Source organism: Drosophila mauritiana, chromosome X (genome assembly GCF_004382145.1).
Source record: "Drosophila mauritiana strain mau12 chromosome X, ASM438214v1, whole genome shotgun sequence".
Lineage (NCBI taxonomy): Eukaryota > Metazoa > Arthropoda > Insecta > Diptera > Drosophilidae > Drosophila > Drosophila mauritiana.
Genome location: NC_046672.1, coordinates 8,650,516 through 8,676,527, shown reverse-complemented (window position 1 = coordinate 8,676,527; position 26,012 = coordinate 8,650,516). Strand labels below are relative to the sequence as shown.

Below are 26,012 nucleotides of genomic sequence, written 5' to 3'. Positions count from 1 at the left end.
CAACATGCGAAATCACAAATGTTGTTTTTTCTCGTTTATAATTACATTTAATAAATTAAAAGTACACATATATATATATATTTGTAAAATATTAAAAACAAAAAATTCATTACGCATATCTTGTATAAATATTCATCAGAGTTATGTGTACATCAACTCTAGTAATATCGAAAATCGTGTATTATTTATCGCCGGGGGAGGAAAATGTTTCAAACTCACTGGTTTTGAGTGCCATTAACTTTTATTTTTAATAAAAGTTAACATTAAAAATAAGAGCAGACAATTTAAAGAATCCATTTTTATAGCAAAAGTATAAATAGTATTCAAATATGTTTGTATTTTAAAAACATTATATTGTTCAGTTGCAAGGAAGAAAGTTTTCCACTTGGTTCCTAAGTTTGTTAGCCCAGCGACGATAGCACCATTGCCTGCAGTTCCCAGCTCCGCTCAGTTGCCACTGGTGGCCTCCACCTGGCCAGCTGCTGCTCCAGCGCTGTCCAGGCAGCGCAGCTTCTGGTACATGTGGATGTAGTGGGCCTGCAGCTGCTTCTGGTAGCCCAGCACCTTGTCCTTCTCGGCGCTCCACTGACGCTTCTCCAGCTCGAGATTCAGACGAAAGTCGTCCAGTTTCTGGCGCAGCTTGGCTATATCCTCCGCATACGTGGTGGACTCCTCGATGAGCGTGTCCAGCGTTTGCTGCGTACCCTGTCCCTGGTCCAATTGCAATCGCTGCACCAGCACATCCAACTTGGGCAGCTCCTGGGCACAGCTTGGTGCTACGTGTGCTGCTGGCGGTGCTACTGCTGCTGTTGGGGATGCGGATCTTGTTGTGTACTTTCGTGTCTTCTGGCAGATCTCGTTCAGGTTGTCCAGCTGCTGCTTGAGGCGAGTGTATCGGCCGCAGGGCTCCTCGCCGTACTCGTGGGCAATGGCCAGATCGGAGAGCTCCTTGCGCAACTTGGCCAGCTCGCTGGTCAGCGCTCCAATCACCTGATCCTTCAGCGTGATGATCTTCTGCAGTTGCTGCTGGTCGGGCTGATGTTGTTGCTGCTGCTGCTGCTGCTGTTGCGGCAACTCTGGCTGCTGTTGCTGCTGCTCCTCCTTCGCCTGCTGCTTTGGTTGACTTTGGCTTGTGTTTGTGTCACAGGACTTGCTGATGCTGCTGTTGCTGCTGCTGCTGTTGCTGCTGCTCCTGTTGCTGCTGTGCTTCAGGCTGACAATCGCATGATCCTTCATGTTGATTTCCAGCTGCAAAAATATAAACAATATATGAATTTTCCCTTATTAATTATTAGTTATTAACATACATGCGCCTCCTTGAGCTGCGTCTTGAGTAAAGCTATCTCCCCGTTGCGCTCGCAGACGCGCCACTCGCTGTCCTCCAGCTGGTGACGCAGTGCGTCCACCTGCTGCTGCAGCCCCTGGCTGGAGTCCCTGGCCAAATCGAGCTGCTGCTGCAGCCGGTTGACCTGCTCCGATTGGCGCAGCTTGTGCTGCTTCAGCTGGAACTGCTGCAGTCCGAGTAGCTGCTCCATCTTGCGCAGCTTCAGCTGGCACTCCCGCTGCTGACCCTCGTAGAAGAGCCGCAAGCGCTGCGTCTCGTGCTCCCAGTACACCTCCTTGTCCTAAACGAAAGTACACATATGGCAATACAGGAAAGGGTATTAAAAACATGACTTCCATGGGCGGGCGACTGCCTGCTTAACCTTTTGAACTTGGAAAATTACTTTCTCATTGTGCTCCATGGCCTGTCGCAGGTACGAGAGCTCCGAGTCGCGATCCTTTAGCGCCGCCTCCAGTTCCGAGATCCCAGAATCCGACGGCGAGGGCGTCAGGTCGCTGCTGCCCACCACAGTGCCGCTGCTCTTGCTGTCCAACCAATTGGTAAGCAGATATTATATGTGAGACTTAAAGATACTGCATATAGCCAACCTGCTGGCTCCATCGGGTCTGTCGTGGCTGCCCGTGCTCAGGAGGTCAAAGGTCAGGGAGTCCTCGTTACTGGAGCGCTGCAGCAGGCGATGATTGCGACGTCGAGCGGCCAAGTGACGTAGGTCAGTGGTACCTTTAAAGTTAAGTATTTGAGTTATTTATATATTTAATTATTTTAAGTAGTTTCTGTATTTATTTCTCTCTTTAATTCTAGCCCAATCTTGTTCACTTAACTTAACTTCACGTAGTTAATTTATAATTTATGGCTTGCAAATGGCCCCAATGTCAAGTGAGTATTTAATCTAGATAGAGCGGAATGTTAACTGCTACTCACTGCCAAATTTCTGGGCCGATGCGGTGGGCAGTGGGGCAAGTGACGGCGTCGATCCGTAGCCGTACCGCTCGGCCGCCACGCCCCCCGCCTGCCCGCCATCCGTCGACAGCTGCAGCGCCTGATGTTGTTGCTGCTGCTGCTGCTGTTGGTGTTGCTGTTGATGCTGCTGCTGCTGCTGATGCTGTTGGTGTTGCAGCTGCAACTGTTGCTGCTGCTGCTGCTGTTGTTGCAACTGCAGTTGCTGCTGGTGCTGCTGCTGCTGCTGGCAGGCGATGCGGTAGTCCGGCTCAAACGGAATGGGCTTGAAGGCAATGGGTCGCAGAAAGTTGCCGCTGGTCTGGGAAAGGCAAATCGATTAGTTGGAAACCCGAACTCAAATGGGGTCAAAGTGTTGGTGAAGCATAATTAATTAGTACTTTTATTTTCAGTGTAGCTGAGAGCCTCACCTGTTCCGCCTCGCCCATTTGCTGCTGTTGCTGCTGGCGACTTCCGCCGGCAATGGGCGTGGTGCGCCTCTGCTGCTGCTGCTGCTGCTGCGGCAATGTTGCTGGCAGAGATTGCATTGCCTCCTCCTCGGCCGCGCCCCCTCTGCCATCGCCGCCCCCGCCGCCCACACAACTGCGACTCAGCTCGAACATTTGCCGTATGTTCTGGAACTTGCTGCGCATCTGCAGGCCCATGCCCATGCCCACACCAATGCCCACACCCTCGTCATCCAAGTTGCTGTGACTCCCGAACTTCTGGCTCAGCCGGCGCTGCTCCTGACGCGACTTCAATGTGCCCGTGTGGAAGCCCTGCGCGTGTCCTTGCCCCTGCGCCTGGCCAAACTGCAGCAGCGGCGAGCCCAGCGAGGATTGGCCCATGCTGGGAGTGCTGCGCAGTGCGAGCGGTGCATTATTCTCCAGCGAGACGCTGCGCTTGTGGCCACGCTTGCCCGACGGCAGGCTGAGATTGGAGCACCCACTGCCCCCCAGCACAGGCGGTGTGCCGGGCGGCGGGACGACGGCGTGAGCCGGCATGGCCATGTGCGTGGCAGCCGACATCCTGATCCCGAAGAGATCCCTGAAAAACATACAAATGGAACACAGGTTAGTGGGGTTACTTTTTAAAAACATTTATAATATGAATATGAATTTCAGTTGGATTTCAGATAGTTACTCTAAAACTGAAAATATTCCATTGGATCTCATTTCCTCTTCTACTTCAAGCTCTAAGCGGGGTTTCCACTTGTCTAGGTCACCTTTCGACCAGTCGCTCTCCTATTTATCTTCGAGATCTTAAGAGTTCTCACATCGCCACTCGTTTCCTTAACCGATCGGTGACCTTGCCTCATTGACAGTTTCGAGCATGCAAGCCAATTAATAAGACAAAAGCGAAATGGGCGAATGAATAAATTAATGGTGTCCAATTTATCAGCTAATGATGCTGACCAAATAGAGCTAACTATAGGAAAGAATCATAAAATCATATCTTTAGAATTTGGTCTTCTTATTTCGGAAATCTTCTCCAAGTCCCTTGATTACATTTTATGAGCTTTCTTAAAAATAAAGAAGATTTTCCATTATTTGCAATGCATTTTGCAACTCTTTTTTGAACTTTTTCTACTGTTTTCTTTTCAGAGTCTTCTAGACCTTTCCCTGTCTTCTTCTCGATTCTTCTCACATACTACAAGGCTATTTTTAAAACTCCTTTCCTAATGACAACCTCCTAAATGTGGACATTATTTTAAATTAGTTTTGAAAAGTGCTGTAAACACGTTTGAATGCATGTAGCTCTCGCCCGCTTCCTTCTGCTAGAATTTCGTGCTCTTTCTTCTCGGTCTTTCTAGCTAGCTCTTTCTCTCGTTCTCGATTCTTCGGAAAGCAGCGGGCATATTCCCTGGGGCTATATTTTCTGGGTTCGTTCCATTTTCGCACGCTACTCGCTAGCGGTTCGAGTGCTTTTTTGGTGGTCCACGATGGCCAAGGAGACGGAGATGGCGATGGCGATGGCGATGGAGTGATGGTGATGGAGACCCCCTGGAAAAAAACCAGCTGCCATTAGTGGCTCTTCGATTTGTGTGCTGGCCAAGCCCAAGACTTGCATTCATAAAGTCGATTCTAACGGTCTGAGCCGTTCGGCTCACTGGCACTTTCTCATTTCTTGTCGCACGACCCATATTTTAACAACAATTTCCATCTGTCCAACTGGCCAACTCGTTCAGGCCAAGATCGCGACTCACTTGTAAGGTTCTGCAGCAACTGGTTTTCTGTATTTTCCACAGATGCCTGCCACTCAGTTTCGTATATATGTATGTACATATCTCCTATCAGATTTCCTAAAAAAAAAGAGATTGGGGCTAAGGTTAAGGTCAGCGAAATGTGTCCCCTTTTGAGGGCAGAGGCTTCGCTCCTTATTTATGGCAGGGGATTTTCGCAAACTGTTGGCTGTTATTTTGAAGTGCGACTTCTTGGGACATGCGGTGAATTACGGCCAACTAAGCTTACACATCTTTGGGTTGAGGGTTGAAGGTTCGCACGTTTCGAAATCACTCAAATGTTTTGCAAACACCTCTGCAATTTGCTTAAAATGTGAGTAACAACTAAGGTTACAAGTCGTCAGATATTTTAGTGCGTTTTGAACTTGACAAGGTGAAAGATATATTTTCAAATAACCTTTACCAATCTAACTCTTTCACATACAAGACTAATTTCCACGAATAATTCGCTTTAATGAATCCAAGAGCTAGAATCAGAAGACCTCAATGGATCCATTAAACTTCCCGCGATCATTACAAGTTTCCTGCTTCCCGGAATCGCAAACTGTTGCCATTGTCAGTTGTATGTTAGTTGTTTTTTCAGTGTAAGAACAGGTTCCATTGCTCCAGTTATCGGCAGATAAGTGCTGTTTGTACAATGGCCAAGCAACGACATCGGTTTCCCATGGAGCAACAGTAAGTGCATACATATGATGGCATTTCCTTGGCGGCAAGTATCTCTCACTACATTTCCACGCCGACTAACTGTTAAGCACTTGTATTAAGTCGAAACGGTTAGCTAACTGTCAATCAAGCGATCGCGAACCATTGAAGCTCATCGGCAGCAGGCAGTGTATCTGTATCTGTATCTGTGCCCGTGCATGTATCTGTATCGAATATGACCACGTATCCGCAGTGCACTCGGAGTCATTTTAATAGCATGGCATTTTTCTAATAAATCTTAAGACTTAGAACATAGTTTAGCTCCAATATTACCTATTTTTAAATTTTTATTAATAATAATCTACTAGCAGTTTACTGATTTCAGCAGTTGCATGGGAAAAAGATTTATAGATTCCACTTTAAGTGCTACTTTTCTGCCTACTTTTTTGCTTGCGTGCCATTGTTTCGTTTTTGTATCTTGTGCGACCATTGTGTGTCTGGGCTTTGTATCTATTGGCTTGTTAAATGGCCAGCAATTTGCGGAGGGCGGGGGGCTTTGGGCCCTGCTGCAACCGGGCTGGAAATCTTAGACTCAAACAAAAGCCGCCGCCAATCGGCGACAATTTCCAACGGCAAGACGACGTCGTTAAACTGCCAATGTAATTTATTTACTTCGCCTTGCGAAATACACGTCGAAACATTCACAAATCACATTAGCAGCCAACTGTTAGATTGCCTGCGAAATGTATCTGCAACAAAAAACAACAAAATTGTATTCTGCCAGGGTGCGGAGAAATACGAAAAAATTATGGCCAAAACCCAAAAGCCAGAAGAAACCCGTTTTCGCGGCCAGTTCTTGATGGTCAGTTAGTTTGGAAGTTATTTTGTGTTATTTTTGTTTTATTGTCTCTTCATGGTTTTTTTTTTTTGTTTTTTGAAAGTTTCTATGAATGAAAGTCTTTAGAAGTTGGACCGGATCATAATAGCAGAGATCCGCATATCGATTCGCCATCGATATTCTTCGCCGGCCGAAAGCCAAGTATCTTGACCCTACTCGAGCATGGCCACGCGGCGTATGAGTAATGTGCGTTGCAAGGGGGAAGTCGCCATCCCAAATCGAAGACCGACATCCATAGCCAAAAACCAAAATCCAAAGGCAAAACCGAAACCGAAACCGCCAACGAACTGGTCAAACTTGGCCAGTCCGAGATTAGCCAATGCTTTTTCCCACGCTCGCCAGTTCGCAGTTTTATGCATACTGAGTGCTAACTACCTTCGGTTCAAATATATCGCATATACGTATATTTGTTTATATACACGTACGTACAGTGGCCAAAAGTGCAGCCAAGTTGAATGCACTCGGCGATAAGATAGCGTTTCGAGTGGCTGAAATAGTGTCACCGGTGGGATTACAATCGATATTGTTTACCAAGTTCCCCAAGTGATCAGTTTTTGGGTCATTGGGCAACTTTAGATGGAAAGTCTTTCCGGAAGACACAGGAATTTCATTTACTTGCTAAGAATCTTATCAGCATGGAGCTATGTTATCTACTTTATAGTAATTCAAAACATAACCAGAATTTTAAACAAAGTAGTAAGTTTGCTAGAACCAAGTGACGAAGTGCACTTGCTGTAGAACTCATGAATCATCTGCATTACTTTTTGATCGTTTTCAGCCCACTGTGCAATGCGATTTGAGCTGTGTTTTTGTTTACTTTTCGCTTGGCAATTTTTTTCCTGGCATTTTGCTGGCTTTTTGCATTCGCTCGAGTATCTCAAAGTCCGGCGAAGTATGAGTATTCAGTGAAAATGCCGCCAAGCTGGGGTTATTTATTGTCGATTGTGAATTTTTAATTGAATTCATTTAGACAACAGCCGAGCGAGATAATTGCAATCGAAGCTGGAAACGGAATCGAAGTTGATGGTGGAAGGAGCTAAACCTGGGGACCTAGGGTTTTCAATACGTTGCGCAGTCGCAACAGCAAGACGATGCCGAAAACTGAAGACTGATATCTGAAAACCGAAAATAAATAAACAAAAAAAATTGTATAAGCGTGACGAAAGCCTAACTTAACTTTTCTTTTCTTCATCATCTTTTTTTTCCAGGCGGCTATTATTATAAAGTTTTTCATTTAGACGCAATCCAAGTGAGACCGATATGCATTTCAGGTTTTTCCTCCCCCCTCGCATTTCGATTTTTTAAGTCTTTTTCGATTGGGAAATTTCGGTTTTCTTTCGGCATCGCATCGTTCACTTTCGATTATTGCAAAAGGTCAGTCAGCGATGCATTTCGATTACGATATATTATTTAATATTTGGATTGTTCAGTTGACGGGGGGCTATGTTGCATGCAAACTGGATCCCCCCATGCCACCAAATCGAATTCGAAATTGAAAGCGAAATTGAATTCAAAAATCCTCCACCCAAAACGGCATTTCCATTAAAAAGCTTTTGTCTCTTGGTGGTCACGGGTGTGGTCCACAAATAGAAATAATAGTGTATCCAATGACCTTGAGCCGTGCTTATGAGCAGGAAATTTCGGGCAAACAGCAAACGCAGCTCCGATCACGTAAATATACTTATCTATTGTACAACTCTTTTCCCCCGAGTTGACTCAACTTTTTTTTAGTGGGAAAACACGGTTCTAAGCTTCGTTCCCCCTTTTTGTTTTTATTATTTTTTTTTTCTGCCACACCCCCGCCATTTATGAAGCCTAAACACTCGGTTCTTGTTGCCAATCCCCCGTAGAAAAATCCCATGAAGTACGTGCAGACAGAAAAAAGATAACATAAAACTTACTTCCATAAATGTATGTTTATTATTCCAAATTTTACAAAATATTATTTATATATGCTTCTCTAACATTTCAGCTAGCAAAACTTCTTGTAACAACTAAACCATGACAAATATGTAGTATATTCTTTTCTTCAGCTTCAGCAACCACGATTTCTCTCCGTGTACTTCCGCTCCAAGTGAAAGGTGCAGTCGCGTTTCTGAGCTGAGAACATTTTGGCGAGGCTCCGGAGCCTGGTACCCGCCATTCCAGCACTTTTCGGATCTCAGGTTCCATTCCCATCCGATTCGCGTTGAGATTTGGCCCCCAGGGCAATTTTTTCTGCTGATGCTGCTGATGTTTTTGAAGTCCGTGATGTTTGGGATGCTTGTGATGTTTCAGTTTCAGATTCAGATGCTGCTGATTCGCACCCGGGAGCAACATGCTGAAGTAACGCCGCCGCCACACATCAATTGATATTTGTGAAATTTGTGTATCTGCCTGGGCTTTTTGTGTATTTGCTGTATTTTTTTTTAGTTTTTTTTTTTACTTTTTTTTTTTTGCCAAATCAACACATCGGAGCGTGACGAAGCTTTGTTGTGCAGGAAAAAACATTTGGTTGTTTTAAATACACACTAAGTGAAAGAAGACATTGCATTTCTAGCAGCCCAACAGTTTCTTCATTTGAAAGAAAGTCGTCGGTTTGATTATATTATTTCAAAAATGTTTTTCTTTTTTTTTTTTTAATGATGTTAGAACGTAGAAGAGTTATATTGGACAGCTTTGTAATACTAAGTATATGTATCTTTTCCAATGCTTCTGCCCCCATTTTTCGCACTGTGCAGCTGCTCCGCAATCTTTGGACGTGGGAAAGTTCGCCCACGTTTTTTTTTTTTTTTGTTGCTTCTTTTTGGATTTTTATTGTGCGATCTTGGATCTAGGATCAGAGTCCGATCCAAACTGCCCAGTTGTGCTTGGCTGGATCAGTGAAAGCTCGCATGCGGCATGTGGCAAGTGGCATGTGGCATGACGACGACCACTTGGACGTGGAGCTGGAGCTGGAGCTGCTCTGCATTTGTAATTGCCCGGGTTGCTTTCTGGCCGGATATCGCAGGTTAATTGAGCGAAAAAAGCGCGAAAGGCAACAGCACAGTGTATGTATCATAAAAACCCGATTTGCATGTTTTTCCCATTGGCCAGTGGCCAAATGTGGTCAAAAGCCAAATAAACATGCTGGGCCCAAGTATTCACCTTAAATATATGTGTATTATGCGAGAATTTTGAAACATTACGCCAACGCCAGGGCAATAATTTAAGGTCAATTGGGCCTACAAAGCCGACTGTTTGCTATATATAGAGAAAGAGCTCCAAATAACCATTCTTCGAGTTAATTTTTTGTGTTATTTTTTCACGATATTTGGCAGCCCGCATTCACGGGCCATTCAAAAAACACTCGAAAGACCCGAAAAGTTATAGATGAATAGTTGAATGGTTGGATGGATGGATGGTCTTGGATTTGGATTTGTATTTGGACTTTTCGCTGTGGGTGTATTTGTGATATTTGTGATATTTTTGTATGGTTTTGTTCATTTGTTCATTTGTTCGTTGGTAGAAAGCAACGAGCGGAGCAGCAGTAACCCGTTTAAGTCTCATGAATAGTTATTCCAACATTAACCGTAACAAAAAATGCTCGGCAACAAAATTAAAAATACCTTTTGCCATGCAAGTTATTAATGAGTTATCTGCCTTGGTAATTGTTATTATTATTTTTTTTTTGCCTTTCTCGCTTTCAACATATATGTATATATATTGTTTTTAAGAGGGGAAATGCAAAAACATGAATTAATGCAGCAAATGAATGGTGAGAAAACCTGTAAGCGAAGTGACTAATTAAATGCAATGCGATAAGAAGTTCAACTTAATGAATGTGTAGTGAGTGAAAGAGTGAGGATTTACAGTTGGCTGGGAGAGGCAAACAAATGTTTAATAGCAGTTGGAATCTAATATAATTTATATTTCAGCTAATGAGTGAAGCAAAAACTGAATACACGCTTTTTATTCAAATGAAGTACGCTGTTAACTCAGTGAATTTGTGTGAATAAACGCCAAATTGTTTGAGTTTTTGATAGAACAAGTCAAGATTGAATCTAAAACACACACTTGTACTTCTACTTTTGATGCCAACTTCGCGTTAACTGCCAATTAAGAAGCCATTAAGTGATCTATTGGCCAACTGTTGCATACAAAGTGGAAACTATTTGTTTGAATGCATAATGATTGCAACACGATTCAATCAAATGAATCACGATAGATAACTATGTGTAAAAGTGGCTATACAAAAAGCAGATTGCGCGGGCAATAAAACAACAGGAGAGTGACCTTTATGAGCAATAGATATTTCTATAACAAGGGTGTAAAATATTTCATTCGAAAAAGGTTAGGTTCATTTATCGATACTTTATGACATCAATTACCTAATTGCGCATACATAATTACAAAAAAAAGAAAACATGCATATGCCAAAAAAGCAAATAAAATGAATGTAACGCATATGTTGTTAAATCAATAGTTTTGACCCCATTCCTCGAGCAATTCGGCCCATCAATCATTGTCAAAAATCTGAAGTGTTGATTGAGGCCTTAATGAGACACTTTTAATTATTTGCAAAATAATGGTTATCCTGTTAACCAAACTTAGGTTGTACTTAAATTTAATTAAATCTTAACTGATTTGCCATTATTCTTATTAATTATTACATTTATTGATGCTCTCTTTCAGTTGGATTTCCTCGAAGAAATCGCGATTTTCTCAATGGCCCGCCGGCGTTGATGACCTGAATCTAAGTGGGCATAGTTGGCTATATGGCTTTATGGCGTTGTGGAGCCCAGTCGCTCCGAGCCAGCTTCATCTCCAGCTCCATCTCCACTAAGCCACGTTATCTTCTTTCACTTGAGCTTCACCTACATTGGAAGGCCGAGTGGACGGCGGACGGTATCAAAAGTGATCATAAATCTTTATAACCTGTATGCGCTGGATTTTCACCAACTGGCTTCTTTTTTTACTTTTTTTTTATTTGGATGGGGATGTGGTGCTCTCTTCTGGGTTCTGCAAGATGTGTTTTTCAACGAAACTAAAAAGTGAATTTCTGCTCTTTAGTCTTCAGCCTCCCTCCTCCGCCGACGATCCCTCGTTTTTATGTTATTTTTTTTTTTAATTTTTTCTTTTTTTTGTTTTTCATTTTTTCCTGCCAGTTGACGTTTGTATGTTTTTTTTGTGAATTTACTCGCATGTATATATTTTTTTGCGCGCACTTGGCCTTAATTGCGCATGCGCGCGCACTTTCAATTCCTTTGGGGCTCGCAACAAAGAAAATGAAATAAGACAAAACACAACTAAACAAAATCGTGTGGCAAATTGTGGCCGGGCCAGAAATTAGATTTCAAGCGCGGCGATAATGATGCGGCAGAGTAATAATAATCATTTTCAAAGGGGCCTCGAGGAGGGGCCAAAACCAAACGAAAATTGCTCTCAACCCAAAAGCAGAATGCACGGTGAACAAAAAATCAGGTCTTTATCAAATTATTTGGGTATTTATGTATTCAAATAGCACCAAGGATATTCAAAACTTAACAGCCTATATATGAAGTATATTCAAAAGATGGTTTTTTGAAAGTATCTAGGGTATTGTTAGTGATATATGTGTGCATTTTGCTTGGATATGTATTAGAACCACTTTATTTTTCTGCACTTGACATTTCCAACATTAAATCGCTCAATTCCGTCTGAACGAATTAGAGGTTTTCCAGGTAAATAAAGCGATTTAAGGCCAAGTGCAACTGGCCAACCCAACCCAGTAAGCAACTCGGCCAGTTTGCTGACCATTATCCACTGCCCATTATCCATTCCGCCCGGTAGAACCCGCAGTTTCGGATAGGTCAAGTATATGCGGCACTTTATGGGCTTTACGAGTGTAAAAAAAGCAAAAGATTGAGAAGAGAAAAGAGCTCAAAGACAGATACTCGCTTATTTCTAGAGGCTGACCAGAGCATCTTTTTCATCTTTTTTTCATATATATAGATATATATGTATATATATCTACTTTTTTCACCAGTTTCGTATATATATTTGCTGTAGTTTTTGTTTTTTGCCTGTGGGGCCAACAGGTTCGCTGGAAGTTGGAAAAAAAGTCAAACGGCTCAATAATCGAAGACGGCTCAGAGTTTTTGAGTCCGCGACTTCGAACTTCAGCTCTTTGAGTCCAGATAAATGAGGACAACAACAACAGCGACAACTTTAAAGAGGTTGTGCGCCTTGGTGTGCGTGTGCCTGTGTGTGTGTGTATGAGCCAGCTGGGATAGGCACACTGAGCGAAAAGAGCGTGCACTTCGAGTTTCTTGGTTCTGATCAAACTAGGCAGCTCAAATTCAAAGTAAATGGATCTTAGTCTTATTCAATTTCAAATACCACTTATTTTATTTATTTTTCTTTTGGAATCTTGCAACATATTCTATTGTTTTCTGTGTACTCCATTCGATTTAGACTCGAGTTGCAATGCCGAAACAAAAATCAGCGAAACAAAATAAACGGAAAATCAGCCAGCAACAACAAAAAAAAAAAAATACAAAAATATTTTAAGCCCAACGAAAGAACAACAAATGAATGGAAATATTTGCTCACCTCTTCCTCCGGTTTTTAGTGCCTTGTAATTGCTGTTGACTCTTCAAATGTGTGTGTGTTTCTTTGATTTTTTTTGTAAATTTTCTTGATTTTTTTGGGATATTTGTTTATTGCTTGCCCGCTTGATGTGACTGCATTATATTTCAGCTGTTGCCGCTGCAAGCCAACGGAAAGCAGGCAAGAATTCAAATTTGCACAATGAAATTGATTTTACAACGCGTAAAATTCCACAAATTATGCACGAAATGCGTTTTGAATTGCACTCAGCCACCACACTCGAAAAAAAAGGCTGCCATTCACCGTTCGCCACGAAGCGTAGCCCAAGCCCCCAAAAAAAACTAAAAAAAAAAAAAACCGTTGCACGCCTGCGCTTTTCAAAAATCTTCCCAGTTCGCTGCGAAACTTTCATCCGCACCGTTGGCTCTCCGTCGACGACTTTCGCGTTCCAGCGCTCAAAGCAAACTGAGCTGCAAAGCGCCAGAATTGGAAGCAGCGAACGGCGACTGCGACGCGACTGCGGTGCGCCGGCGATCAGAGATGAGAGCTTAGCTTTTTTCAAAAGCTCTTAAAAAAGAGTAAAGAGCCATCTTCGAATTCATATGGTTATGTGTAAGATTTACTTGTAAATTGAAGAATATATCTTGTCCTTTAGAGATTCATGCAACTATTTATGTTGTTGGTTAAAGAATCAGTCACATTCATAAGCAAATTTTCCAAAAGATAATAAATATATGAGAAAGATTTCATCTTTTAGCTATTTACTTGTATAACTTATAATTATACTAATTATGTTGGTGTTATGAAGTACAGTCAGCACTGATTGCTTGCAAATCAGATTGGCAATCATTGTCGCCGTTCTTTCCGGTTTGCTGGCGTTGCCACAGCGCTGCAATTAAGCGGCTAATTCTGATTTTGGATACCGATTCGGATCCAGACTTGCTATCCATACATATGTATAAACATATATGTTCGAGGCAACCGCAGTAGACCAAGTCGCAGTCGCCGCCTAGGCTAATTTTCCTCAATTTTGTGGCTTTTCGCATATAGGTTCATTGCTTACATTCATAGATACACGGCGAGAAAATCGTATAACTTACAGATAAATCTGAAGAATATTCAATAGTATTTAATATTTACAACAATTTGTTAGTTTCTGCAATGGAATATATTTGAATCTTTAGATTTCTCACGAGGAAGGATGTATTACTGTGCATTTTTTAAAGGCCAATTTCCTCAGTGTAAAACTTACTTGGCTACCTGTTGCACACACACATACACACACTCACACACAAATTCTAGTAATGGCCGTCCGCAAATTGACCCATAAAATTGTAACGTTGCTTGAGCCAAGATAGTTTAGCTGTCCATATATCACTGCAGATACACGACACTGGCCTACAAAAGAGCACTTTGATAATTCCCCCAGGATGTGCAGTGTGTTCAGAATCTGAACTCCAGATGGTACTTAGCCGACTTAGGTGACCATCTTCGTTTTGTATAAAAACTAAACTTCAAAGGTCCAAACCTACGCACCACCTACTAGTTCTCAGTGGCCTGTTAACCAGTGCTATCTCTGGTTGAGAAGTCTGGAACTCGGTGAATCGGCAGTTGTATCCGCGAACGCATAAATAACCATCCGTGGCTGTATGTTCGCTGTTGTCCAGTGGTACACCTTCATCGTGTCGATCGAGGTGGCGATCAGATTCAGATTCCCCGATTTGCATGCCAAGCAGCCGGGAACATCGCTGGCTAGCTACGAGCATATGCATCCGAGGCATGCGATGCGATTTGATATCCGATCGCCGGCGATGGCCACAAGGTTATCCCCTCCCACGGACCATGGACATCATTAGCTCATTCGTCACGATCGCAATCGGCCCTAGAACCTAGAACGGTGCAGTACTCGTAAGTGGAATCCATGGGTCATTTGGTGAATCGCAACAATCATTCAATTCATAATGAGCCACATGAAAAGTTAGGCATTTTCCTTTGGGAAATTTCCTGTTTAGGAAACTCGGAAAAATCTGTGTTAAATCTGTGCAATTTTATTCGGAAAATACCTCGTTACATCCATACATCAAACATATTAGGCAAATCATAATGGATAGAACTTTTGATAATTGAAGCTACTCCTTTGATCATTTCCGTTCCACCTTGATTTCGAAGGTCTTGTAGGTGTATTCCTTGATGACTTTCAGGTTCTTGATGATGAACTCCTTGATGGCCTGCACGAACTCGGAGGCGGCCAGGATGAACTTCTTGAAGGCATCGATCACCTTGCCCTCGCCCTCCAGACGACCCTTGAACTTCTCCTCGGACACCTGGGTGATGAATCCCCGCAGTCCCAGTGTATTGGCCTGGACCACTGCAAACAGCTCGAAGGCTTCCTTGGGCAACTTGCCACGCACCTCAAAGTCACAGCCCAAGATCTCCTCCTTTTGGCCGGTCATCTCAACTAGGATTTAACTTGCCAAAAAGCAGGGTGTACACAAAACTCGGATTGACTTGACGGCAAAGTCTCAGCGCTCTGTGACCCTGACTTTGAACCTCCAGATCCGATCGTAAATTGCCTCCAATTATCGTGCAACACCCATAATCGCCACAAGAAATCAGGGGCAGCAGGTTACATTCCCAGCAAAAAAAAAAAACAAACAAACAAACCCTCTTGTAAACTTAGCGCAAGTTATTAGTTAAACAAAAAAACAAAAATGGGTAAATAGCATAAAAACAAAAAGGGGGAGAGAAAAAACATACAAAGTATAAACAAAAGTAAATATATAAATCACAAGGCGGTTTCAAGTCTTTGGCGTTTTGTGTGTGCATCCGAATCATTGTATCTTTGTATCTTTGTATCTCAGCGGCTCCGTATCTCTGCTTTGCATCTCTAAAAGCGATCTATCTCGACTTTATTTTTCCTCGACTCCTCCACCAAAACGGGCACCTCCTGCCGTCTGCACATATGTATATTTATGTACATTTTTTCACAGAGTTGTCATGCGGATGATAAGAAATAATTAGAAATTATATAAATTGCTTAATTATAATAAGCTTGCGGCACGACAACAACACAGCAGCAGAGCGAAGGAAAGTTGGCATCAGGCAAAAGCAACGAATGGGGCAATACCCTTTAATAGAAACAACATATACGCAGCACTCCCAATTTATATATGCAAAGAAGTATCTTTTGAATAAACGTGCGACATATAAACAACGTAAGGTTTCAAAGCAATAGATTAAGTATTTAAGTTGTAAGCTTTTTATTGAAAAAACGAATCAACGAAGCGTTTGTTTAGTTAATTGAAGCGCTAATCCCTGATTCTTAGAAGTTTATAACCATGGCTATCAATGGATTGGCAAAAGCGAAGGAGTTGACCACCATTCGAGGTGGGTCGCAGTTGGAATTTGAATTGGAATCGCAGTCCATTGGATTTTGCAACATTTGCCGGCACGTGACGTCAGGGCCGTGAGTTTTTCAGTTTTTCGCTTTCCCAGAAACTTGGCCCTCGGGCAATTATGGCCCATTATCCCGGGAGCGGAATGGCAATTATGGTGATGTAAGACATGGGCAGATGTTGTGAGTTTAGCATATTATAACCACAGATAGCTGGAATGTACATATATGTTGTGTATGTGTATACATATATATTTAATGGATTTTCCTGTAAATAATCTGCGTGCGCATATCTGAGATTAGCTTAAGACACGTATAAATACATATAAAACGCTCGTACACACAGCTACATAAAAAAAAGTGGTACGTTAACATTTACAATAGATTCTTGTTTCATTATGTTCATCAACACGAGTTATTCGATTTGCAAAAAAAAAATAGAACGAATATGGAGTACATATACGACGGAACGGAATCTTTACGTCCGGCAGATGCAGAGGGTGTCCAGAAGGAAGACGGCCGCATTGATGATCATCAGGGATCCGGCGCCGATGGCCTGGCGCTTCCTGTCCGTGTTCAGGAGCCCGCCGTGCCACTCATCGATCACCAGAGCTCCGGAGGCCACGAACAGCAGGCAGCCGATCAGCGAGAACAGGGCGTTCAGGCGCTTCTCCACCAGCGAGTTGAGCACATGGCCTGCCAAGGAATCAGGAATCAGTTGGTTGGGATATATCTAGGACATATCTATAGTTATGTGGGCACTACTACTCACCGATCAGCAGAACGCCGCAGATGACGGTGTAGCCACCAACGGTGCCGGCCACAATCACCGGATGGAGGGACAAGTTTCCAACCGTCTCGTACAGCACAATGCAGGCGATGGCGATGGCCTGGAGGATGAAAGATCATACGATATTATTAGCAGGTTTGTTAATCTTTATAGAAAGCAAATCTATAACTCAAAAGTTTCTTTAAGCTTTTTTGCTCTTACTCGAATTAAAATGGCCACAAAGCTAAAAGAATAACTATTTAAAGCAGCTAATTAGCAATACCAACTATACCTATTAGATTTTGACGAATTTGTTAAAATTAATTTTTGGATGGATTTTTGCATTTTTTTAAGGGGTCAAAATTGGCAAAAAATGGCCGAAAAATAGAATTTCAATTTTTTAACTCAGTTCGATTGGGAATTAAAATACGATTTCAATGATATACCTCATTTCGTATTCAGACAATTATTTTTTAATTTGTGCCCAAAAAACTGGTTATTTTAGGAGGGAACTTTGGAAAAACGGTTTTGAATAGGTATTTTAGTCATAACTTGGCCAAAAATGATCATAAACATAAAAGATTGGCATTTTTTAGCAGCTAATAACCAATACTAACCATCCCTATAACTTTCTGAAGGATCTAGAAAAATGCATTTTTGGGTCAATTTTCGCATTTTTGGTAAGGGGTAACATCATCAAAATTTGCAAAAAATGGCAAAAAAATTGAATTTTCATTTTTGAATACAGTTCGATTCAGAATTTAATTACAAATTCAACCATGTATAACATTCCATATTCAGACAAGTACTTTTAAAGTTGTGGCAAAAAAACGGAATATTTTATGACTGAAATTCGCCTTTTCGCAAAATGCTATATTTACAAAAAGGACTTTCTTCATAACTTGGCTAAAAATGGTCCCATAGCTGAAAGAATAACTGTTTTAAGCAGCTAATTGCCAATGCTAACCATCCCTATCACTTTTTGAAAGATTTAGGAAAATTAATTTTTGGGCCAATTTTCGCATTTTTTGTAAGGGGTAACATCATCAAAATTTGCAAAAAAGGTCAAAATTTTAAAATTCTCAAATTTGAATGCAAATTAAATTGGATTTAAAAAACAAACTCAACGAGGTATAACATTCCATATTTGGACAAATATATCCAATTTTATAGACAAAATTCTGATTATTATTAACCAAAATTTGGGAATCTTAAGATTCGAAACTAAGAAGCTATTTCAACACAAATGGATTTATGTTTGATAAATTTATTATTTTCTGCACATGTTTGAAGCTTCCACAAATGAAACCATTGGCACAATTTAGGTTTGAATTTTATTAAATAGAATACTTAGTGCTAAGAAGCCAACACAACGAAAATGTCGCCCACGAAGATGGCGCCATTGGCCAGACTCAAAATCCCGGAGGCCAGCAGCACCTCCCGCTCCTCCTGCGACTTGCAGTAGCCCAGCCACTGGGCAAGGATAATGGTGCCAGCGGCCCCGAAGAGGAAGAAGCCACCGATCGAGAAGAGGATATCGAGGCGCTTGTCCACCACAGTGCCGCTCACATGACCTGAAAACATATCCACCTCATAAACGGGAGCCAGATTGGATGGTTTCGGGGATTTACCTGTTGCTATCACAAAGCAGGCGATTAGATAGCCCATCAAGGTGCCATGGACCAACAACGCTTGCCGTATGAAAGTCAGATCCGAAATGCTCTCGATCAGGATAATGCTCGTCACGATGAAGACCTGCGAGTTAAGGACTCGATGCTCAAAACCTTGAGATGGACAAACTCACGGACAAGCTTACGGACAAACTTACGGATACATAAAACGGACAGACAGACAAGCTGAAAAGTCACAAGTTGGCATAGATCTTCTAGAGAGTTGCATTCCATAGAGGAATCTCTATCATAAAGCATAGATGCAGTAGAAAGGAGCTCACTGTGTTTATACCAGAATATAAAAACTTTCACCCAAAAGTTATAGGTAGTTAGCGAACACTCCTATCAAACTATCCTATCAAACCAAAATTAATCACTTTTGGCCAACACCAAAAGCTGTCGGAAAAGGCGGGCTGATAATTTTAACCACGACGTGTGCTTAATGGCCTTAATTTCAGACCATATGCTTCTGCTTTTTTATTCTGTTTTTGGCTGTCTGCTGGAAAAAAAAAACGCGGAAGTTCCGCAGTAAAAGTCCAGCCATTTTGGCATCAAAGAGGTCAAGTGGAAATATAAATTTTAGATCTTTAAATTTACAAATAATTAAGGTCACAAAAGTCTAAAGATTACTTTTAAACCGATTAGTTGTGAGCATAATTTGAAAAACGTTTGCTTTGCTGAAATTCGCATCGATCTTCAATCGAAGTCATAAATAAAATGCACAATTTAATGGGCTTGTCACATTTTGAGCCACCAGAAGCCACTCACTTCACATTTATCGCCATGGAAATGGGCGGGTGAAAAGTGGCGGAATTAGAATGCGAACCCATCCACCCATTCACTTATCAAATGTGAAAATTATTCCGATATGGGGTTTTATGGCGATAAATTGACGGGCCATCGAGTGGCAATACAGGGGTAAAATGTGACAATGTGACAGTGGGCCATCGCTAAGTGCGACACACCCGCGGGCAATCAATCAATTAGGCGGGGGCGTCCGCTAATTGGGATGGATGGACAAGGATGCAGGAGGACCAAGCCCTGTGGACATTGTAATGCAGTAAGGCCACGACTAATGGGTCATTAGGTCATTAGGGTTCCGGGATGGTAAGGCTAAAGTAAACAAATGGCATATCCACATCCATCGCATATAATTTGTTTATAGAACGGCGGATTACATATATGTATGTATATATTTCAGTGGGGGGCCACCGCTTCCTGTGTCAATAATTACCGCTTGTTGTTGTCATTCGCCATTTATTTCTGAAGCCAATATTTATCTATATGTATGTTTATGTGCGGCCTCTTTGTTGTTTAATTGTCACGCCCAAAAAAAAAAAAAAAAAAAAAAAAAAGTAGATGGGGAAAATAAACCCGAAAACGACATTAACACCAAAAATAATGGCGAAATCGCATTAACTACGCATTTATGTGGGGAGCGGCATAGTTCGTGTGCCATTAGCATTGGGCAAATGCTGAACAAACTATTTATGCGTAATTGATTTATAGACTGTTTTATGTTATTTTAGCCATTCAGCAAGCGAAATCTTAAAGTGGAGATAAATTGCTGGTTATTTGTCAATTTCGCTTGATTGAAACCGAAGAAAACAGGCAATTTTCCAACTTTAACTTTACTTCTATATTAATATTAATCCTTAAATATTTTTAAAGAGCTTTGGGCCAACCTTCTTTTTCTGCGAATCCTTTCATGGTTTTAAGTATTTTAGTTTTCCACGAATTATCTCAACTATGAAATGTGCTTCCGTATGACTAAGACTTGTTTACTTCTGGATGCCTGATATTATTTACAAACTATATTCGCAGCGATTTAATTTCGTAAATTGTTGCAAATAAAAAATAGTCGCACTCTGACAGAAACGAGCCATAAAAAAAAAAAAAAAAAACACCAAAAGCCGTAGATCAATTTTATTTTCAATTGATATTGTTAGTATGGGCCATTCATTATATGCCCACCTGACATGCCATTGACTTTTTTAAGGGGAGTGGGTGGTGGTGCGTCGAAACGCACAAATCAATTAAATAAATTTTCGAGAGAACGGTGGAAATGGCGGAACAATAAAATAAACACAAAATGCGCCTCCCTGATTTGCAGTTAAAGCATTTATTAGCCCGTAAAAATATTTACGATCCATACGATTGCCGGAGAAATTCGATGAAAGCAAACAATGGGTCGGTCGGTTGGTTAGTTATTCTTATCTTTCGACCATTCTATTTGCACTCACAACGCGGAGACTTGGCGACAAATATTTGAGCAGTACGTACTATTTGCCCAATTGATGTTCACTCAGAGCAAAACGCTTAACAAAAGAAAAAAATTAAAAAAAATAATAATAAAAAAAAAACGAAGCTCATAAGAAGAAAATAGCAAAGATAATCAAGGAACAGCTAGAGACCAATTAACCATTCCGCCGGCATTTCATTGTTTACTCAATGCAGCAATCGACCTTTCGGCGATGGCGCACATGGCGTATGCGTAATGCGTGCCAGATTTCTCAGCATTTTTTTTTTCTCTCATTTTTTTTTTTTTTTTTTTGGCCATGTGCACGATGATGTCAGCGTGGTAGCTGCTGTATCTGGCTGCACCGCAAAAAACTAGCCACTCTTTCCACCGGATGTTGATTGAATTGGAAAACATGTACCTTTCATTCGCAATTCCAAACAATTGAATTTTAAATTGAGCCGCTTCTTTCGGTTACTTGCTCATTGGTTTTGAAAAAAAAAAAAAAAATTCAAGCCTTGCTCGAATTGTTCTCGGTGTAGTTGGATTTTGAGTGGTGAGTGCACTTGGCGAACGTGATTGCACGCCTGCTCCGATGGAGAGGCGGGTGTGGTCCGCCCAGATCGGATGGGTCGCTCGGAACGGATCGGAACGGACATGATCCGCATTGTAATACACCACTGTGCGAGTATATCGAGTGGCCAAGCGGCAAGTGGGTCGCCAGTGCAGTGATGTAATCGGCGGAATAACTGGCAGTTGACTCACTTGCCGGGATCCGAGCTCCAAGATCACTCAATAGCTCGCACATTGCCCAATGCTGATCACGAACAAAATACTATACGCCTCAAAAAAAAATTAAAAACACACCCATCCACTTGAGAGCAAGTGGTGAAAATAAGGCTGTTCCTTGGCGACTTTAAATAAACAATGCTTTTGTGAATAAGATTTGAAGTTGAGGAAATTACAAGCTTGTTGATTCATATTTGCTAACACAGCGAAGCAAAACAATTCAATTCAATTGCAAATAGCTATCAAAAGCACCACTTTTTGAGATACATTCGTAGGACTGATCGGTGTGCTGATAAGTTATTAAATAAGCAAACCCGAGTTGAGCCAGATGTCTCCGCAAAGCGAATATGTAAATATTTATAAATAAACAATCTTGCATTTGCAATCATCTCGTTTCAATAACAAATTACGAGTCACAGATAATTCTGCACAATATATATGTATATTTTACTATGCTCTCGTTTTCATTGCCGACATATGGGCAATCATTTTAAATACAAAATATATGTATAATTATCTTTGGGCTCATTCAATTAATTAAGTCTGCCAGTCAGCCATTGGGAATACAACTAATTATGATAAATTGGCTTATATGTATCTTTCTCCAAATCGATAACAAATTCCAGGTATTTCAAGCTGCGAATCTGTTTTGCTCTATATACATACTAGCTATATACTAGTCACTCCAGCTCTATCTACCGATTTGCTCTCTTCCAAGCTCACAGAATCGCCCAAATGATGTCATATGCGGCTGGGATCAAAAATAAACCCAGGCTTATGTGCGCTTTATTAAGCCACAAATACAATAAATGGACAACTGACACACATATATCCCTTAAAAATGAAACAAAACCAATTTCGACATGCAAGTTGCTTTAACAATTTGCCATTCAATTACCCGCCGTTTAAAAAAAAAAAAACGCACTTGGCAAAACGTAATTCTATTGAAAAGAATGATCTAAGTTGGGTTTTTGTTCACTTTCGTGGCACGTAATATGCCGCTGGGAACCCCGAAAATAAATTCAATTTGGGCGGCGGCGGGGTCATGACATCATTGAGCCAAGAGCACGCATTAATCCCAGACCTACGCACCCAAAAAAAAAAAAAAAAATGAAAAAAACGAAGAACCTACTGTGAAATAAATAAAAACAGAAACAGTGAAGTCATAGTCATAGTGAGTGCTTTGTTGTGGTCCAAAAAAACCGGTTGTTCCTCTGCCACAAAATACAAAAAAGAAAAAAAGAAAAACAAGAACAGAAACTCTAGAGACGCAACAGGAAATGGCTTGAAATCGGGGTTGGGGGAAAAGCAGACGCTCACAAAGAATAAAGACACACACATTCTATACAAACTCGGCGGTTTCAACTCCAAATCGCAGCTGCCACAAACTCAATTTGATTTTAATAACCATACTCATATATGTACAAGCGCTTGCCAGTTAGCCAAATGAATATAATAATAAATGTTAGAAGTCAGAATTGAAAACTACAAGTTTTTAGTGAATATTTAAGTGTCTTAAGATTTGAAATTAACTCATAAAAATAGTATATTATAATAGCTATCTTGTTTTTAATAAATAATGTGAAATATTTCAACATTTCTATCAATATTTTTATGACACAGCAACTCAATTACTTTTTAAACAAAATCTACTTCAAATAGCTTTTGCAACATTACAAAGTTATTAATACAGTGTTGTTAACACTAAGATAATATGGTGTCCTTCGGAACTAGTCTAAATCCAATTACTCACCAGCTCGATGATCTTCAGCAAGAGGCGATTGTTGAACTCCATGGCGCTCGGTTGAGATTTCGCTTTCGTTGGCTTTTATGGAATGGAACTGGATCAGGTCGGCTGATGCGCTGGTTTTTGCTGGTGCGTGTGGATGCCACGGCGTACGCAAGTGAACTGGCCAACTGCTCTACCGCCACTCGCTTTCAAAGCTCCAGTGGCGTCGACGTCGGCGGCGATGTCGGCGGCGGCAGCGGTAGCGGCGTCAGGCAGGCAAAGTTAATGCCCATGTTTTGTTTACCTTCGGAAAACGCAATTAGCTCGGATTTATGAGCGCATCCGTCGACAGAAGAGGTTAAAGGATATTCTCGTATAGCATTACTCATAATTTAACCGCTTTGCAAGGACATTTTAACAATAGAATGGCTAAAAAAGAACTTTTCATAGGACTGTACTTTGAATACACACCTGCATATCGCCAAAGGAAAAATCAGATTTCATAAATTATCTTATAAGCTGTATATTCACAAGTCCTTATTTTAGAATCGAATCACTATAGACAGTCCGAAAGATCGACTTAGGAATTAAGTTAAAAAAAACAGAAGCGGAAATTAACTAGCGCATATTTTAGCCAACTATATCGAGGCGCCCACATAGGCCAGTGCCCGCTCAGCCTCAAACGCGGCGACATATTGCGGCTCTAGGGTGCTGAGGGCCCGCTGGGTGAGCAGGGAGATGTTCTTCGCCTCGCCGTGATCCCGCTCGAAGGCGAGGTACTCCACCCAAACGCGCGGCTGTGTCTTGCCGAAGTAGCAGGCCATAAAGTCGTAGCACATGCGCCAGTATTTCAGGCTGGCCTGGTCCTGCAAGAGATAAAGTAGATTAGTTGCATGTCGCATTTGGCTTCCAAATTAGCAAAGATAGCAAAACATACGCAAGCTGCCGCACTGGACTCCAGCTGAACCATTTGACGGTGCAGCGCCAGCGACATGGGCGGTAGAACGGCCAGCTTGGCGTACTCCTTCCGTGCTTCCTCGACGGACCGCTCCTGCCACAGATAGCGCACATAATCGGAGCGCAGCTCGCCAAACTCCGGCCACGCAGCCTTGCAGGCCAGGCCGTAGATCTCATCCAGCCGGCGTGCGCCCAAGCTGTCCTGCCGAGTGCGATAATACAGAATGACACTGCGCCACAGCGGCAACGCCTCACTGCCCATGCTCTTCTGGATCTTGTTGAACAGCTCATAGATCAATGGCTCACTGTCGCTTTGAATGTGCGTGGCCAGAAGAAGCTCGTGCATCTCCACCGAAGAATCGTTCTTCAGGGCTTCCGTGAGTATGGTGACAGCTGCCTCCCTTCCACTCGGAGCAGTGCAGAGCATCTTTCTCAGTGTGGCATAGTGTTTCACGCCCATCAACTGAGAGCGATGACCGGCCTGCAGGGCATCCGCTAGGCACTGTTGCTTTAGGATACGCTCCGTCTTGCCATCGCTATTGAGGGCCAGCATGGCATCCAAATACATATTCCACATTTCTGTCGTTTGCAGCTCCTCCACCGCCGATTTGTATACAGTCACGCAGAGTTGAATGCGTCGCTTGAGAGAGCGGCCATTTACGGAGCGGGATTTCTTGCTGGCCGGCTCTTCGTCACTGGTATCCAAGTCCTCTTCCTCCAGGTCGCCCAGATGAAAGCCGCGCAGCTCTCGCTGGGCAAGCAAATCCCACAAGCCCGGCTCCCGGGGGAACTTCTCCTGCATATCATCGATTATCATGCGCTGCAGCTTGCCCGTCAGCTCCTGATGATCCTCACAGCTTTCTAGAAGCTTAACGAAGTAGTCCAATTGGGTAATATTGGCCATGCTGTTGCGGTAGACCGCCTCCACGCGTTCAAGTTTGATGTCCTGTTCCGAGAGCGTGTTCTCGGCTAGATTGCGTTCGTTGTTGGCCAGGGCAGCCTCTTTCAGCATAATGTCAAAGAAGCACTTGTTAAGTGCCTCGGAATCCGGATGTCTCTGCAAACCGCGCAGCAGGATGTCCTTGACTCGATCGATGTTGAGCCGATTAAACTCGTACAGCCATAAGGCAGCGTCCACCCAAAGATCCGGCGAGTCGCCATGGTACTGCATTAAGAACAATGGATAAGTAATCAATGAAAGTGAGCAGACTGGCAAATACTAACCAGCAGCATCTTCTCGTATATGCCCGCCACCTCGACGGGATTTGACTTCTTGCTGAACTTGATCCAGTTGCTCCACAGCCGTCTGTCGTGGTTGAACTTGGCCAGGGCCTCTCTGTACAGGCGCATGATCCGCGTGGCTATGGAGGCCTTCAGACCGGTGAGTTTAACGTGCATCTTCTTCTCCTTGTCTACGATGGTCATGTGCATGTGCTTCTCGTACAGTATGAAGTCCAGGTAGTCGGTGATGCTCTGGTGGCTCTTGTTGATCTTCAGGAACAGGCGTTCGCGCCTGCTAACGATTTCTCTGCAAGAATACGGATGAAATGGGGGCACAAACTCCGAATTCGGTTGGATTTCTCACCTGACCTGATCCGCCGTGAATACGCTGTAGTTCTTCATCTGCTCGTACTCCGGCAGCAGGCGCTCCTGCATCTCAGCTATGAACTCGGCCATATTTGCTTAGTTTTCTTCTTAATCGTACTTAGTAATATTGTTTATTTCTTTAAAAACTAGCGCACGTGCAACGCAACGGCCGGTTATCGATTGTCCAATTTCTGGATAGTTATCGCTGACAGGGATGGTAAAAAGGGTAATTTAAAATAATATATGGCAAAAAGTATAAATGGTCA

The 26,012-nt window shown here is 42.3% G+C and overlaps 5 protein-coding genes across 7 annotated transcripts; all 5 read right to left on the bottom strand.

Annotated features, from left to right (window-relative positions):
• Positions 1 to 29: 29 nt before the first annotated feature.
• Positions 30 to 13,062, bottom strand: LOC117148808 (probable serine/threonine-protein kinase yakA). Of its 3 annotated transcripts, none has more exons than XM_033316452.1 (8): positions 12,616 to 13,062; positions 3,425 to 4,284; positions 2,713 to 3,328; positions 2,267 to 2,603; positions 1,933 to 2,065; positions 1,707 to 1,869; positions 1,308 to 1,625; positions 30 to 1,248 (listed from the first exon to the last, which is right to left on the bottom strand). In XM_033316452.1, the coding sequence occupies exons 2-8, from the start codon at positions 3,454 to 3,456 to the stop codon at positions 448 to 450; spliced, it is 2,400 nt and encodes a 799-aa protein (XP_033172343.1). In that variant the 5' UTR covers positions 3,457 to 4,284; positions 12,616 to 13,062; the 3' UTR covers positions 30 to 447. The 3 variants fall into 3 exon arrangements, with proteins under 3 accessions (XP_033172343.1, XP_033172344.1, XP_033172345.1); XM_033316453.1 differs by having other exon boundaries at positions 1,728 to 1,869; XM_033316454.1 differs by lacking the exon at positions 3,425 to 4,284.
• A 1,576-nt stretch (positions 13,063 to 14,638) lies between these two features.
• LOC117146849 (acylphosphatase-1) lies at positions 14,639 to 15,268 on the bottom strand. The gene has a single exon (XM_033313409.1). It carries the CDS (start codon positions 15,063 to 15,065, stop codon positions 14,754 to 14,756), a length of 312 nt encoding a protein of 103 aa, XP_033169300.1. The 5' UTR covers positions 15,066 to 15,268; the 3' UTR covers positions 14,639 to 14,753.
• Positions 15,269 to 16,233: 965 nt separating this feature from the next.
• LOC117146846 lies at positions 16,234 to 23,382 on the bottom strand. Its single transcript, XM_033313407.1, has 3 exons — positions 23,227 to 23,382; positions 16,779 to 16,896; positions 16,234 to 16,702 (listed from the first exon to the last, which is right to left on the bottom strand). The coding sequence occupies exons 1-3, from the start codon at positions 23,266 to 23,268 to the stop codon at positions 16,485 to 16,487; spliced, it is 378 nt and encodes a 125-aa protein (XP_033169298.1). The 5' UTR covers positions 23,269 to 23,382; the 3' UTR covers positions 16,234 to 16,484.
• On the bottom strand, positions 18,057 to 19,780 carry LOC117146847. Its single transcript, XM_033313408.1, has 2 exons — positions 18,407 to 19,780; positions 18,057 to 18,349 (listed from the first exon to the last, which is right to left on the bottom strand). Exons 1-2 carry the CDS (start codon positions 18,441 to 18,443, stop codon positions 18,132 to 18,134), a joined length of 255 nt encoding a protein of 84 aa, XP_033169299.1. The 5' UTR covers positions 18,444 to 19,780; the 3' UTR covers positions 18,057 to 18,131.
• Positions 23,383 to 23,700: 318 nt separating the features above from the next.
• On the bottom strand, positions 23,701 to 25,937 carry LOC117146844 (U3 small nucleolar RNA-associated protein 6 homolog). The gene is made up of 4 exons (XM_033313405.1): positions 25,745 to 25,937; positions 25,384 to 25,687; positions 24,140 to 25,324; positions 23,701 to 24,068 (listed from the first exon to the last, which is right to left on the bottom strand). The coding sequence occupies exons 1-4, from the start codon at positions 25,834 to 25,836 to the stop codon at positions 23,841 to 23,843; spliced, it is 1,809 nt and encodes a 602-aa protein (XP_033169296.1). The 5' UTR covers positions 25,837 to 25,937; the 3' UTR covers positions 23,701 to 23,840.
• Between the last annotated feature and the right edge of the window lie 75 nt (positions 25,938 to 26,012).